This window comes from Dendrobates tinctorius, unplaced genomic scaffold (genome assembly GCF_039654945.1).
Source record: "Dendrobates tinctorius isolate UK_male_01 unplaced genomic scaffold, ASM3965494v1 ptg000060l, whole genome shotgun sequence".
Taxonomy (NCBI): Eukaryota; Metazoa; Chordata; class Amphibia; order Anura; family Dendrobatidae; genus Dendrobates; species Dendrobates tinctorius.
Window position 1 is genome coordinate 76,974,026 of NW_027361728.1, and position 17,449 is coordinate 76,991,474.

Consider the following 17,449-nt stretch of genomic DNA (forward strand, 5'->3'; position numbering starts at 1 on the left):
ACCTCATTACTAACCACAGAGTCAAGAGAAAAACATCCACACAGGAAAAAAAAATAATAATAATAATTCCGCAGCATTTCTGCACACAGCCTTACAGTGCAGATTTTGCTTCACTTGTTTGAGGGTGCCATGTCACATTGGCAGAGCCCCCGAGGTGCCACAACAGCAGAGGCCCCCATAAGTGACCCCATTTTACACACTAAACCTCTCAATGAATTCATCTAGGGGTGCAGTGATTATATTGACACCACAGGTGTGTCACAGACTTTTATACCATTGGGCAGTGAAGATAAAATAAGATTTACATTTTTACCACCAAGATTGTGTGTTAGCCCCAAGTTTTACATTTTCATACTGGGAAATGGGTAAAATGGCACCAGAAATTGCCCCACAGTTTCTACTGAGTGTAGAAATACCCCATATGTGGCAGTACAGTACTGCTTAGCCACACAGGGAGACTTGGGAGGGACGGAGCGCCATTTGCCTCCTGGAGAGCAGATTTTCCTAGAATACCGTATTTTTGGACTACAAGACGCACCGGACCATAAGACGCACCCCACATTTTCAGAAGGAATATAGGGAAAAAAAAAAAAAAAAAAAAGTGTCAAATGGGGGTCTCTCTTACAGTCCGAATTCAGCATACCAGGGAAGGGATCGACACAGGTAGAAGAGTGGTCACAGGGGTCGTTCGGTGGTCCAGCTGGTGCGGTGGCCTCCGGGAAATCTCATCCCAGGCTGGTACGGTGGTGAGGCGGCTCTCTGTGCTGCATGGGGGGCTAGGCCGGCATTTCGTCAAAGCCCCCGCAGCTCCTTTGCTGCGACGTGGAGGCCTACGGAAAGATGGATGCTGGTGGCCTCTGGAATGCTCAGATTCAGATCTCAGCAACAAGATCTCATTGTCGAGATTTGAATCTAAGCATGCGCCACCACCGGCTGCCATCTTTCCTGAGCCAATCACGTTGCAGCAACGGAGCTGCAGGGGCTTCGGCTTTGACAAAATGCCGGCGGAGCCCACTCATGCAGCACAAAGCCCCACTGCCGCCACACCACAGACCCCCGACACCACCACCCCACAGAGTACAGCTACCGCCGTGCCAACATGGGAACGGAGACTGCATCAGGACCGAGACCGCATCGGGACAGAGACCACCGCCACAGGATTTGTAAGTATATTGCGACCATAAGACGCACCCCCACTTCCCCAAAAAAATTTTTAGGGAAAAAAAGTGCGTCTTATGGTCCAAAAACACGGTAGTTTTAATATTCCATATAAAGAGCCGCTAAGTGCTAGAAAAGTAGAATCCCCACCTCAACTGACCACATTTTGGAAATTATAACCCTTTGGGAATTTATCTACAGATGTAGTGACGATTGTGACTCCATGGGTGTTTTCCAGAAACAAACAGCAGTGGATGTTGCTGAGTGAAAATTGCAAATTGCTGTTGTAGTGGCAAGTACGTTGCAGTCACCAGTAGATTATGCCCAGCTCATGCTCCGGGAGACACGCACCTGTAAGGGTGTGTGCACACGTTGCAGATTCTACCGCAGATTTGCAGAGGATTTGGCCCTGCGGGACCACAGCAGATTCTGCTGCGTTGTACAGTACCATTACAGTCAATGGAATTTGAAAAATGCTGTGCACATGCTGCAGATTAGCTGCGGGTTTATTTCCGCAGCATGTCAATTCTTTGTGCAGATCTGCAGCGTTTCTGCACCCATTGACTTGCATTGATCTGCAGCAAAACCGCAGGTCTCAAGAAGATCTGCGGTTTTGCTATGGATGAAACGCTGCAGATCAGGAGGGGGGTGACTGTGTGCGTGCATAGTGTGTGGGCGGTGACTGGGCGTGTATGTGCGGGGCTCATCGGGCCTCTGCAGAGGTGTGTGTGTGTGTGTGGGCATTGTCCGATGGGACTACAAGTACCAGCGGGCGATGCCTGCTACACCGCCAGTGAGTGACACATTAGCCAATGATGGGACAATAGTAGTCCCATCACCTGGCTAATGTCTTGCATATAAAAAAAAAAATTAAATAAACACAAACATTATATACAGAACATACAACACATAACAGTACATACTCACCGCATACACCTAATTCCCCGAAGCCATCAATCTCCTGTAATAAACATAAAATAATAAACCAACCTATACTCACCTCTCCGCCATAGTCAAATTAATAATGAGGGTCCCACGACGATCTCCCGTGGAGAACAGCCGCATCAGCTGATGCGACCGCTCTCCAGGGGCTCTTGCACTGAAATGACAGGCAGAGGTATCCCTCTGCGGGGAAAGAGGTCCCGTAACCCTAGCCCTAACCCCAATTCTCACGCAGCAGTGCTGTAAAGTGAGACTGAAATCAGGTAACCTCAGTGATGGACTGAAGGAGGATTATCTGTCAGTTCATCACTGGGAGGCCCTATTGAGCGGTCACATCACCTGATGTCACTGTTCTATAGGGGAGATCGTCGTGGGACCCTCGTTATTAATTGGACTGCGTCGGACAGGGATTATACGGTTGGCTTATTATTTTTCATTTTTTTCTAGGAGACAAGGACATCGCTTGGATCTGAGCGTGCAATAAAAATATGTAAACCGTGTCGTGTTTTATTTCATTAAAATACTTTATTCTTGTGTGTAGTTTAACCGTTTCAAAAGATTAATAATGGATCGGTGTCTTATTGACGCCTCTCCATTATTAACTGGGCTCCAATAGCAAGGCGATATTAACCCCTTATTACCCCCATATCCCACCGCTACACGGGAGTGGGAAGAGAGGGGCCAAGTGCCAGAATTGTGCCAGAATTGGCATTTCAGGGGCGGCTGCAGGCTGTGACCCCTATCTAGGCTATGAATATCAGTCCACAGCTGTCTGCGTAGCCTTTCTGGCCATAAAATATAGGGGGACCCCACGTCATTTTTTTTGGGACCACCTTACATTTGAATTGAGTTTAGGGGATCAATATAACAGAAAATACCCAAAAGTGACACCATTCTAAAAACTGCACCCCTCAAGGTGCACAAAACCACATTTAGGCTGTGTGCCCAAGTAGCGTTTAAGCAGCGCTTTTAGACAAGCGTTTCTGCCACGGAAACGCTTAAGAAAAGCATCTAATGTAATCATAATTTCCGCTGCGGAAAAAAAAAAACGCAGCATGTTCATTAATTTTGCAGAAACACATGCGTTTCCGCATAAAAACGCATAGGAAAACGCATGCTAAAATGCTTAACAAAAGTGTCAAAAACGCTTAGAAAAGCGCTTCATAAAACGCATGTATTTTCCCACGAAGAGGGTGTGCGTTTCCGCTCAGGAATATTCTGCATGAAAAACGCTATGTGGGCACATAAACTTCTTAAGGCTATTAACCCTTCAGGGGCTTCACGAGAACTAAAGCAATGTGGAAGTAAAAAAAATGAACATTTTTTTTTTTTTTTTCCACAAAAAGTTTACTTTGGAACCATTTTTATTTTATTTTCACGAGGGTATCAGGAGAAAATGGACCACAAAATTTGTTGGGCAATTTCTCCTGAGCAAGCCAACCCTTTAAGTCGGGGAAATCCACTGTTTGGGCGCATGGCAGGGCTCAGAAGAGAGGGACCACTGTGACTTTTTGAATGAAAAATTGGTTGGAATCAATGGTGACGCCATGTCACATTTGGAGACCTCCTGAATGTACCTCAACAGTGGAACCCCCCCCCCCCCCCCCCCCAACTCTAACTCCAAACTTAACCTCAAACACCCACCCCTAACTCCAACGGAAAATTGAAAATACTCTTTTTATTGTATTATTTTTACCTAACTAAGAGGGTGATAAAGGGGTGTTTGATTAACAGTTTTTTTTTTTATTTTGATCACTGTGATGTCCTATTGTTACCTGGTGCCGGCCGATCTCAGGTGAGTATGCGCCCACCATTTTCTTCCCGGAAGATGACACCAGCGGCCGGGGAAGGGGTAATCAGCTGTGCGATCACATCAGAGGAGAGAGAGCTTAAATGGGAAATCAAGACTTTTTTTTGCAGTCGCCGTTATTCCATTAATAACGGCAATCGCAACACTGGGGTCGATAAAAACCGACCTGAATCATGTTCTCTGTGGTCTCAGCTACTCCGGTAGACGAGATCCCGGAGATATTACGACTCTAGAGGGTGCTATACACTTATTTCTCAGCGCCGGTAAAAAGCAGTGCTGAATCATAAGTACGCTTAACTGCCGCTGTTAACCTCTTCACGACCGCCCACTGTAGATAAACGTTGGCGCTTGCTGGGCTTTGTGCAGCGCTGACGTTTATCTACTGTCGGCGGTTTTGTGCCCCCCGGGACCCCCACATACCTTACAACGCGGGGATCCCGGTGCACAATGCATGCTGGGACCCCCGACGTCATCGAGACCTGATTGGTTCAGGTCCTGAAGACGTCAGCGTCACAGCAGCCAATGGGAGCGATCGCTGGGAAAGCTGCTTGTTTCCCGGCGATCTCACTCATTGTAACGCTGCTTCACCTCCGATCATCTGTCAGTGTTAGATCAGAGGAGAAGTCACGTTACTGTGTGCCAGGCAGCGATCTTGTCACATAGTAACGCTGCTTCTCCTCTGATCATCTGTCAGTGTGAGATCAGAGGAGAAGTGGCGTTACTATAGGTCAGATCGCAGCGCAGCGATCTTGTCACAAAAATAAAAAAAAGTAAAGGAAAAAAAAAAAAGAAAAAAGCAGGTACACAGGTTAGGGCTAGGGCTGGGATTAAGGTTATGGGTGTGTTGGTGTTAGGTTTGTGGTTAGGGTTATGGTTAGGGCTGAGATTAGGGTTAGGGGTGTGTTGGGGTTAGGGTTGGAATTAGAATTGGGGGTTTCCACTGTTTAGGTACATCAGGGGCTCTGTAAATGCAATATGACGACCGCAGACCATTCCATCGAAGTCTGCATTTCAGAACGTCACTACTTCCCTTCCGAGCCCCACCGTGTGCCCAAACAGTAGTTTTCTCCCACATATGGGGTACCAGCGTATTCAGGACAAATTGGACAACAACTCTTAGGGTCCAATTTCTCCTGTTACCCTTGTGAAAATAAAAGTTGGGGGCTAAAAGATCATTTTTATAAACTTTACTGAAACACTTGGGGGTTCAAAGTGCTCACCACACATCTAGATAAGTTCCTTGGGGGGTCTAGTTTCCAAAATGGGGTCACTTGTGGGGGATTTCCACTGTTTAGGTACATCAGGGGCTCTGCAAACGCACATGACACCCGCAGACCATTCCATCAAAGTCTGCATTCCAGAACGTCACTACTTCCCTTCCGAGCCCCACCGTGTGCCCAAACAGTAGTTTTCTTCCACATATGGGGTATCAGCGTACTCAGGACAAATTGGACAACAACTTTTGGGGTCCAATTTCTCCTGTTACCCTTGTGAAAATAAAAATTGGGGGCTAAAAGATCATTTTGTGGAAAAATAATGATTTTTTATTTTCATGGCTCTACGTTATAAACTTGTGAAGCACTTGGGGGTTCAAAGTGTTCACAACACATCTAGATAAGTTCTGTAAGGGGTCTAGTTTCCAAAATGGGGTCACCACTGTTTAGGTACATCAGGGGCTCTCCAAATGCGACATGGCATCCGATCTCAATTCCTGCCAATTTTGCATTGAAAAAGTCAAACGGCACTCCTTCCGTTCTGAGCTCTGCCGTGTGCTCAAACAGTGGTTTAGCCCCACATACGGGGTATCTGCGTATTCGGGAGAAATTGCACAAAAATTTTTGTGGTTCATTTTCTCTTTTTACACTTGTGAAAATAAAAAAAAAAAAATGGTTTTGAAGTAAAATGTTTGTGAAAAAAAGTTAAATGTTTATTTTTTCCTTCCATATTCCATTCATTCATGTGAAGCACCTGAAGGGTTAATAAACTTCTTGAATGTGGTTTTGAGTACATTGAGAGGTGCAGTTTTTAGAATGGTGTCACTTTTGGGTATTTTCTGTCATATTGACCCCCCAAACTCACTTCAAATGTGAGGTGGTCCCTAAAAAAAATGGTGTTGCAAATTTTGTTGTAAAACTGAGATATCGCTGGTCAACTTTTAACCCTTATAACTTCCAAAAAAAAAAAAAAAAAAAATGTTTCCAAAATTGTGCAGATGTAAAGTAGACATGTGGGAAATGTTATTTATTAACTATTTTGTGCGATATCACTCTCTGATTTAAGGGCATAAAAATTAAAAGTTTGAAAATTGCAAAATTTTCTAAATTTTCGCCAAATTTTGATTTTTTTAACAAATAAGCGCAGCTCATATCTAAAAATTTTTACCACCATCATGAAGTACAATATGTCATGAGAAAACAATGTCAGAATCAGTAGGATCCGTTAAAGCGTTCTAGAGTTATGACCTCATAAAGTGACACTGGTCAGAATTGAAAAAATTGGCCCGGTCACGAAGGCAAAAACAGGCTCGGGTGTGAAGGGGTTAAAAGACATATCGGTGGTAATGGGGGGGGTTAGTCTTCGGTTTAGTACGATTAAAGCGATAGCCAATTTATATTTTTTTTTCATGGTTTGGCGCTTTTACACAATAAAAACTATTTTAGAGAAAAAAAATAATTTTTGTATTGCTAATTCTGTGAGCTATAACTTATTTTTTCTGTTGATGGAGCTATATGGGGGGTTGCTTTTTGCGGGACATGACATTTTGAGTGGTACCATTTTTATTTACATTCGTCTTTTTGATCGCGTTTTATTGCACTTTTGATCAGCGGTATGATAAATAAAAAGAGGCAAAAAACAATGCTTTTAGGGTATGTGCACACGCTGCGGACCCGCAGCAGTTTTAGCTGCGGTGTACAGTACCATTCAAATGAATGGTAAAAAAAAAAAAAAAAAAAAAAAAAAACACTGTAGACGTTGCGGAAAAATCCGCGCGGATTTGCTGCGGTTTTGAACCCGCAGTAAGAAGTGACATATCAATTCTTTCTGCGGAATCCGCAGCGGGGTTCCTATCTCCACCATTGTGGAGATGGTGAATCCGCAGGACCAAACCGCAGATAATCCGCAGGTCTTTTGACCTGCGGTTTATCTGCGGTTTTTGCAAAATCCGTGCGGATTAATCCGCAGCGTCTGCACACACCCTTATTTTTAACAGTTTTCACTGAAGGGGTCAACTAGTGGGACAGTTTTATAGAGTGGGTCGTTATGGATGCGGTACTTTTATGGGGGTTTTTTTCATTTACATAAATAAATGTATTTATTGGAAAAAACATTTGTTTTTTTTATTTGGGGATTTATTTTTTTTATTAAAAAGTTAACTGTTTTACATTGCCCCAGGATGGGACATCATTATATTGCAGATTGCCGATTCGATACTCTGCAATGCTTCTGCACTGCAGGGCATCAGACCAGAATCTGACGGGCATGGAAGGAGGAGTCTCAGGTCCTGCTCTGAGCAGGCACAGACACGCCACCTTCCCTGAAGGACCCTGTGGCCATCTTGCGGCTGGAGGTCTCCATGTAGACCATCAGGACAACTTGACCGTGGGGAGCCCATTCCCTGCGCGATGCTACTCAATGTTGCCGTCACTACGGTCAGCGGCATCAGAGGTGTTAAATGCTAGCACCGATTGTGGGTGTTGCTGCGGGGTGTCCTATACTGCTGCTTGCAGGAACGCCGCACCCACAGAGCAGTATATGTACAGTGCATGTCAGGAAGGGGTTAAAAACCTGAAACAAATTAGAAACTCAAAAACTAAGCATAAGAACACCAGATATTAATAGGAAGCGCTATATTTCAAAAAATAAAAAAAAATAAAAACACACACTTATACTGAATCCTTTTCATCAGAGCTATACCTGCTAGTAGGGGAATATGCCTCAGATTATTATTTTTGACTACATACATGCCTTAAAAGTCTACAAATATCAGAATATTTGCCTGGTACATTTATTAGGAGACGTGTAGGATTCCTGCTCTACTGTAGATGATGGAGAACCTCCCCGAGCAGGGTACGCATCAGAGAAGACCCTGCACAGCGATGCATAGCACTGCCGAGGCCTGGAGGAGAAAGCGTGGGCTTTCCGAATAACTGCAGAGTCACTCCAGGCCTGCCGATTCTGGAGTCTCCAGCCCCGGGAAAGGTTCTTGCATGCGTGGGTCTCATCTGTGAGGGAGGAGCGCTGCACTGACTCATTGTGACGCACGGCAAGCCATAATGAATTCTCCTTTTTAAATTGAAAGTGGTCACCATTCAGTGAAAGAAAAAGCAGCAACCGACGCATCTGCTCATCATAAACCGCAATTGCTGGGCTGTAAACAAGGCCCGCCACGTCCACCCCACGGTGGAATGTACACAGGGTGGAGGACGAACAGCCCTGACCGCAGATGTAAGCACAAGGTCGCTGCGCACATACAGATTCCCGTGCATTAAACCCGTAGTGCAGATGTGCTAATAAGTGGAGGTGCCGGGTGTTGGACACTATTATCTGACCCCCTTTACTCGGATGTGTAGATGGATACCTAACACATGGGATGTCATACGTGACGCATTTGTAAAATGGCTGCCAGTTTAATCTGTGGTTGAGGCATGCCATCATTAGGCATCTCTACCTCATTGGTCACCCATAGGTTACAATGGCATCACTTTACAATATATCCATTAGATGGAGTCCAGCGACAGACGCTAACCCGTGGCATCCATTATGGACATGCAAGGTAAAGGGTTTTCTCCTGGACTCAGAAGTATGGAAGATTGTAATCTTCTAAGCCATGTCATACATTGGTTGCATTATACTGCCATATACTGGCAGAGAAATCGGCAGGAATCCCATCCTTTGGCCATAAAGCCCTAGAAAACGTTTGGCCCATACGTTAGAAGCTTTCCAGGGATACATGAAAAACAGAGCCAAAACCATGATCCGCCCTGGACCTTACAAACAATAAGGAAGCATGCGTCCCCTGCAATTCTCTATACAATACAAACCGGAGTCTTGAAGAAAAATCCCCGGCCTGTTTGGATGGTAGAATTCGTTCTTTTTACATGGTGTGCATGAACATATCAAAATCAGTCACTTTGTTATCTGGCCATGCACAGACTCCGGGAGGCCGAATCTGAGGATTTCACCGAGACTGACCAATACTATTGTGTGCAAAATGTTTCAGGCAGCTTATATGAGGAAGAAATGATTGGGCACATTGCATGTCAGCATGGCTGATCCTTTGTTCCAAAGGGAGATAAGCACCACCTGAGGTGCATCTTAGCAGCTTTCCCCATCTCTTCCCAATTTTTGCACTTTGTATTGAGAAGGTTCTTGCATTATAAAGCGCTGCATGAACATTTAACCAACAAGAACCAAGTGTATATGCTCATTTTAAATGGATGGTAACAGTCGTTTCAAAAAACTCTGCAGAAATGAACAGTACAGTGAAATGTGACTCCTACCCACCCCCTCCAGAAAAAAAAAAAATATAAAAGCCATCTTGCTCTGGGAAAGATGGACAGTCCGCTCACTCAGATAGAACAGCTGCCCATTGAAGTCTGTTTAAGGCAGGAGGATGAGGAGGGAGAAGCAGAGTGAAAGACAGACACATGCAGACAGTGCTTTCTAGTAAGTGCTGGATTCACAGCTAGTATGTTCAGTACTGCTGAATGTCTAAGTGCAGATCACATTTTTTTTTTTTTTTTTTTTTTCAACCAATTTGAATGTCACTTCATTGAAGTAGATATTGATGCAATCCCCTCCAAACTAAGAACTGCCAAATAAAAGGAATGCAAAAAAAAAAAAAAGTTAAAAAAAAATTAGACTGAAAGAGGAGACTTGCCTGTAACGAATTCTGCTGGAAAAACTGTGCTTTTAAATGTTTCAGAAACTCCACCTGCAAATAGCCTAGTGGTCTTCATTCTGAACATGTGCTACATAGGGATAGGGGAGTGGGAATCCCTCCTGTCCGTGTGTGCTGCTTAGGCAGATCGTTTCCACCCAAAAGCTCAATGACCACTGGCAGAGACAGAACCTGCAGAAGGGAAGGCTGGTGAAAATGCAGGGTACATATTATATAACGTTTGGAAATAGTGGGATTCCTCATGTGTAAGCACACACATGCCTATTCTAAAAGGACACTTGAGATAGGAATGCTTTAAGGCTTTGTGCACACTACAGTTGTTTCTGCTCCAAACAGAAGCCACAACACTGAAGACTCATCAGAAAATGACAGGTGCCATACACACTTTATGGGGTCCATCAAGTTCTCTGGTGGTTTCTGTCATTCTGACAAGAGGAACAGCGTTCAGTGCAAACCTTTCCATCAAATTTGTGGAGACTGCCAAGAGAGGCTCTGACCAAAGCGGGAACCTGCTGGGTGACAATCGCTTAGGATTACCGCAAGTAAGGGTACTGTCACACTAAGCGATATCCATATGTCTGATACTTACCTACGACCCGCTCCCCCGCTGGTTATCGCTGATCGCGCGAGAACCTCCAGGACTGTTTCTCGTCGTCAGCTTCCTGTGGAGAGACGAGCGTGGAGCCGGGCGGGAGGACGTCAGGATTCCCTAGTGTGACAGGTAAGTAGCGACCCCCGTCCCCTGCAATGTCGCTGGTGAGATCTGCCTGTGTGGCAGCTCACTAGCGACCACTTAGCGATGTACCAGCGATCCTGACCAAGTCATATTGCCGGTCGGGATCGCTGGTACATCGCTAACTGTGACAGTACCTTTAGTGCCCATAGAAAGTGTTCCCCTGACACGAGTCCTCCACCGTAGCCCCTTCTCCCACACGTCTTGTGTGACCCAGTAGAGCGGAGATTTTTTTTTTTTTATTAATGAAACAGAAAGATCAGGATGAACTCGGAGAAAAAAGGCATTGAAATGATCCATCATATGTATGATCAGAAATTAACTGCTTCTATTTCAATCAATGAAACGCAGGAGAGTACAAGCTAAATTTCTCATCACAGGTGACTACACTGACCCAAAAAATGCCCAATAATAATGCAGCCCCCGGTTTCAGAGAGTTATATCCACTTATACAGAATGACCAATAAGAGGAGAAATGCTTGGATCATTTACTTTTCGAACAATGAATGATTTCAATTAATAAAATGTTGAAACTACTGAAACTTATACGACAGAAATGTCTTTCAGTCTGAACAGCGCCTCCTGCTCTGCAACATCCCGCCTGCAGATCAGATACCAATTTTCTATGACAGGTTCCTTTAAGGCCTCGTTCACACGTTGCAGAAAATTGCTGCGGTGGATTTGGTTAAAATCTGCAACAAATCCATCTGCGCTACTTGCAGATTTGACTCCACATTTCACTTTGCTCCATTTGCTAAGCAATGAATAAAGCGAAAATAACAACAGTGCTGGAGACTGAAAATCCGCACCATCAGCTCATTCTTGGGCAGATTTTTTTCAAACCCATTTCACTGCAAATTGCTGCAGATATGCGGAATCTGCGATGTCTGAACTCGGCCTGAGTCTATCCTCTGCACAGCTCCTGCAAGAGTGTAATGTCCGGCAGAGGGGGAAAAACCCTGCTGGGTGCAAAGGAAGTCAAGGAGAAAAAAAAAAAAAATGAGAGAAAATTAAAAAAAAAAAAACTTTTCAGCATTAGAGGTCCGTTTTCATGGTGGATTCTCTTTATGATGTCAATGCTACAGAAATGGAGATCAGATATAGCAAGCCGTCAGCTCTGTGTGCGCTCAGGGTTGGCACACTCACATCACAAGTATTGTGCAGAAATGGATGCAAAAAAGTGGGTGATCCAAAAGTCAGAAACTGACAAGTTTCCATTTTATTTTTTTTGTCGGACATTTACGGTAGTTTAAAAAGCAAACAAAAAAAAAAACAAAAAACACAGACATGTGAACTTGCGTATGACACTAACTGGTACATATCCTAGCCGTAAAAAACTAGAACCCACACGTGACAAGCTGACTTGTGAATACAGACTCAGGCCCTGTTCACACAGCATTTCTGCCAGGATCCCATAAGGACAGGATTCAGGAGGATCCTTGATGGGGCCATACACCGTGTTGACACGAATGAAGCTGAAATGACCTACGTTTGTTTGGGGCGCTTTCCGAGCATCCATCTGTCCAGATGGGCACAAAAAGTTAAGCAGACTACAGTATATTTCTTAAATATGAACACCTTCAGAAAAACATGAGCTTCATTCGTGTCACTGCAGTCTATAGCCCCCACCAGGGGTCTGGATAAATAAGTTATGGAGATCCAGGTAGAAATATGGTGTGATCAGGGTCTTATAAACCTGAAAAACAAAGAAAAGTCATTTTAAAAGTAACTAAAACTCCACAAGTGTGGACAAGTTTTTGGTTTTGTTTTATCCTATTTAGAAGTTTTTAGATGCGAGTTACTCCAACATGGCCACTATTACACATCATATCCATGTATGAGGTCAGGACGCCCGCCGCACAGCGCCATCCTTCACGTCCCCAGGCACACATCGCCATCCGTCACGTCACCATCCACACAGCACCGTCACATCAACAACCACACAGCGCCATCCGTCACATCACCATCCACACTGCGCCGTCACGTCACCATCCACACAGCGCCGTCAGCACAGCTCCATCCGTCACATCACCATCCGTCATGTCACCATCCACACAGCGCCGTCAGCACAGCTCCATCCGTCACATCACCATCCACACAGCGCCATCCGTCACGTCCCCAGCCGCACAGCGCCATCCGTCACGTCCCCAGCCGCACAGCGCCATCCGTCACGTCCCCAGCCGCACAGCGCCATCCGTCACGTCCCCAGCCGCACAGCGCCATCCGTCACGTCCCCAGCCGCACAGCGCCATCCGTCACGTCCCCAGCCGCACAGCGCCATCCGTCACGTCCCCAGCCGCACAGCGCCATCCGTCACGTCCCCAGCCGCACAGCGCCATCCGTCACGTCCCCAGCCGCACAGCGCCATCCGTCACGTCACCATCCACACAGCGCCATCCGTCACGTCACCATCCACACAGCGCCGTCAGCACAGCTCCATCCGTCACATCACCATCCGTCATGTCACCATCCACACAGCGCCGTCAGCACAGCTCCATCCGTCACATCACCATCCACACAGCGCCATCCGTCACGTCCCCAGCCGCACAGCGCCATCCGTCACGTCCCCAGCCGCACAGCGCCATCCGTCACGTCACCATCCACACAGCGCCATCCGTCACGTCACCATCCACAGCGCCATCCGTCACGTCACCATCCACACAGCGCCATCCGTCACGTCACCATCCACACAGCGCCATCCGTCACGTCACCATCCACACAGCGCCGTCAGCACAGCTCCATCCGCCACATCACCATCCACACAGCGCCATCAGTCACGTCACCATCCACAGTGCCGTCAGCACAGCTCCATCCGTCACATCACCATCCACACAGCGCCATCAGCACAACTCCATCCATCACAATCCACACAACGCCATCCGTCACATCATCATCCACACAGTCCCATCCGTCACGTCACCATCCAGTCAGCACAGCGCCATCCGTCACGTCACCGTCAGCACAGCGCCATCCGTCACGTCACCGTCAGCACAGCGCCATCCGTCACGTCACCGTCAGCACAGCGCCATCCGTCACGTCACCGTCAGCACAGCGCCGTCAGCACAGCTCCATCCGCCACATCACCATCCACACAGCGCCATCAGTCACGTCACCATCCACAGTGCCGTCAGCACAGCTCCATCCGTCACATCACCATCCACACAGCGCCATCAGCACAACTCCATCCATCACAATCCACACAACGCCATCCGTCACATCATCATCCACACAGTCCCATCCGTCACGTCACCATCCAGTCAGCACAGCGCCATCCGTCACGTCACCGTCAGCACAGCGCCATCCGTCACGTCACCGTCAGCACAGCGCCATCCGTCACGTCACCGTCAGCACAGCGCCATCCGTCACGTCACCGTCAGCACAGCGCCGTCAGCACAGCTCCATCCGCCACATCACCATCCACACAGCGCCATCAGTCACGTCACCATCCACAGTGCCGTCAGCACAGCTCCATCCGTCACATCACCATCCACACAGCGCCATCAGCACAACTCCATCCATCACAATCCACACAACGCCATCCGTCACATCATCATCCACACAGCCCCATCCGTCACGTCACCATCCAGTCAGCACAGCGCCATCCGTCACGTCACCGTCAGCACAGCGCCGTCAGCACAGCTCCATCCGCCACATCACCATCCACACAGCGCCATCAGCACAACTCCATCCATCACAATCCACACAACGCCATCAGCACAACTCCATCCATCACAATCCACACAACGCCATCAGCACAACTCCATCCATCACAATCCACACAACGCCATCCGTCACCACAGCGCCATCCGTCACCGTCACCACAGCGCCATCCGTCACCACAGCGCCATCCGTCACCACAGCGCCATCCGTCACCACAGCGCCATCCGTCACCACAGCGCCATCCGTCACGTCACCACAGCGCCATCCGTCACCACAGCGCCATCCGTCACGTCACCACAGCGCCATACGTCACCAGCCATACAGTGCAGGCTGCACCAGCGTTCAGCACCCTCTGTATGGAGAGAGCCTCCTATGCAGGCTCAGCACCGAGCACGACCCGAGCCCTTGTGCAGGGAATAATCAATGGTTGCACGCCATCTTGCAGAAGAACATGGTGCCAGCAGCGGCGGAGGCGGGATTCTCGAAAGCCGATTACGTCAAATACGTAAATCTGATGCCGACAGTGACTTAGGACTACGCAAAAGACCCCAGTGAGCAAAATGTGCACCCGGCCGCGAGCAGAGGTGCAGGCAGCCGCACACGCCGCTGCTATTAATAGGAGCCGCACAGAGGAGGCCGGGCCCGTTATGTGCCGCCTCGCAGCAGGTGCACCGGGTCACTCACCCTCCGCCGCACAGGACGGCGCTCTTACCGTTAATGTCTGGAAGAAGCCTCCGGGGGTTGTAGCCCACACGTATTTGGCGTCCACGTACCCGACAATGGCGGCCTCCTGGCAGCTGCCATCGGCCATCAACATGTCCACGTAATCCTGCCAGCCGGACATCTTTAGTGGGGGGGACACCGACAGGGGCGACCGAAAGGTACCGGTGTTAGTGAGGGCGGGGAAGAGGGTAGCCGGTAGCGGGGAAGAAGCGGCTCCGTCACGGCCGGAGATAATCTGAGCTCCGACAGCCGGGAGAAGCGGAGGAAATAGGACAGCGCCCGGGTGTAGCCCCCCTCCCCCTAATGCCGCTACAGATCCCTCCGCCAGCAGCAGCGGAAGGACACTGGCACACCTCCACGGCAGGCGACCAGTTTGCTAGCCAGTGAGCTGTGCTGTGAATCACTGCACGGGGACTGGGCCCAGAAACACCCCTCACCGACCTGCTGGGGGCCCGGGGACCCTAATCACATAGCCTCTCTTCCGTATGTGCAGCACTACGCGCAGAGAGTCAGGAGTCACTGCACATGTACCTAGTCTCCGTTATAAAATAGTCCCCGTTATAAAATAGTCCCAGTGCTTCAGTTTGCTCATACAGTGCACTCGTCAGAGAATGCTGTTATCACACAGTGCAGCCCTATAGGGCCAGGCATCACTGCACATGGACTATCTGCCTCAGAGGATGCTGTTATCACACAGTGCAGCCCTATAGGGCCAGGCATCACTGCACATGGGCTATCTGCCTCAGAGGATGCTGTTATCACACAGTGCAGCCCTATAGGGCCAGGCATCACTGCACATGGGCTAACTGCCTCAGAGGATGCTGTTATCACACAGTGCAGCCCTATAGGGCCAGGCATCACTGCACATGGGCTATCTGCCTCAGAGGATGCTGTTATCACACAGTGCAACCCTATAGGACCGGGCATCACTGCACATGGGCTATCTGCCTCAGAGGATGCTGTTATCACACAGTGCAGCCCTATAGGGCCAGGCATCACTGCACATGGGCTATCTGCCTCAGAGGATGCTGTTATCACACAGTGCAACCCTATAGGACCGGGCATCACTGCACATGGGCTAAGTGCCTCAGAGGATGCTGCTATCACACAGTGCAGCCCTATAGGACCGGGCATCACTGCACATGGGCTATCTGCCTCAGAGGATGCTGTTATCACACAGTGCAGCCCTATAGGACCAGGCATCACTGCACATGGGCTATCTGCCTCAGAGGATGCTGTTATCACACAGTGCAGCCCTATAGGACCAGGCATCACTGCACATGGACTATCTGCCTCAGAGGATGCTGTTATCACACAGTGCAGCCCTATAGGGCCAGGCATCACTGCACATGGGCTATCTGCCTCAGAGGATGCTGTTATCACACAGTGCAACCCTATAGGGCCAGGCATCACTGCACATGGGCTAAGTGCCTCAGAGGATGCTGCTATCACACAGTGCAGCCCTATAGGACCGGGCATCACTGCACATGGGCTATCTGCCTCAGAGGATGCTGTTATCACACAGTGCAGCCCTATAGGACCAGGCATCACTGCACATGGGCTATCTGCCTCAGAGGATGCTGTTATCACACAGTGCAGCCCTATAGGACCAGGCATCACTGCACATGGGCTATCTGCCTCAGAGGATGCTGTTATCACACAGTGCAGCCCTATAGGACCGGGCATCACTGCACATCGGCTAAGTGCCTCAGAGGATGCTGCTATCACACAGTGCAGCCCTATAGGACCGGGCATCACTGCACATGGGCTATCTGCCTCAGAGGATGCTGTTATCACACAGTGCAGCCCTATAGGACCGGGCATCACTGCACATGGGCTATCTGCCTCAGAGGATGCTGTTATCACACAGTGCAGCCCTATAGGACCAGGCATCACTGCACATGGGCTATCTGCCTCAGAGGATGCTGTTATCACACAGTGCAGCCCTATAGGACCGGGCATCACTGCACATGGGCTAAGTGCCTCAGAGGATGCTGTTATCACACAGTGCAGCCCTATAGGGCCAGGCATCACTGCACATGGACTATCTGCCTCAGAGGATGCTGTTATCACACAGTGCAGCCCTATAGGACCGGGCATCACTGCACATGGGCTATCTGCCTCAGAGGATGGTGTTATCACACAGTGCAGCCCTATAGGACCAGGCATTACTGCACATGGGCTAACTGCCTCAGAGGATGCTGTTATCACACAGTGCAGCTCTATAGGACCAGGCATCACTGCACATGGGCTAACTGCCTCAGAGGATGCTGTTATCACACAGTGCAGCCCTAGAGGACCAGGCATCACTGCACATGGGCTATCTGCCTCAGAGGATGGTGTTATCACACAGTGCAGCCCTATAGGACCAGGCATTACTACACATGGGCTAACTGCCTCAGAGGATGCTGTTATCACACAGTGCAGCCCTATAGGGCAAGGCATCACTGCACATGGGCTAAGTGCCTCAGAGGGTGCTGTTATCACACAGTGCAGCCCTATAGGACCAGGCATCACTGCA

General features: G+C 48.5%; 1 protein-coding gene across 1 annotated transcript in view; it reads right to left on the minus strand.

Annotated features, from left to right (window-relative positions):
- PFN2 (profilin 2) overlaps nucleotides 1–15,246 on the minus strand; it is a 121,895-nt gene extending 106,649 nt beyond the window's left edge. Inside the window, exon 1 of the mRNA XM_073579077.1 lies at nucleotides 14,918–15,246. Within this exon, the coding sequence (XP_073435178.1) occupies nucleotides 14,918–15,049 (132 nt within the window). The 5' untranslated portion in view covers nucleotides 15,050–15,246. The remainder of the gene's footprint in view (nucleotides 1–14,917) is intronic.
- Between the last annotated feature and the right edge of the window lie 2,203 nt (nucleotides 15,247–17,449).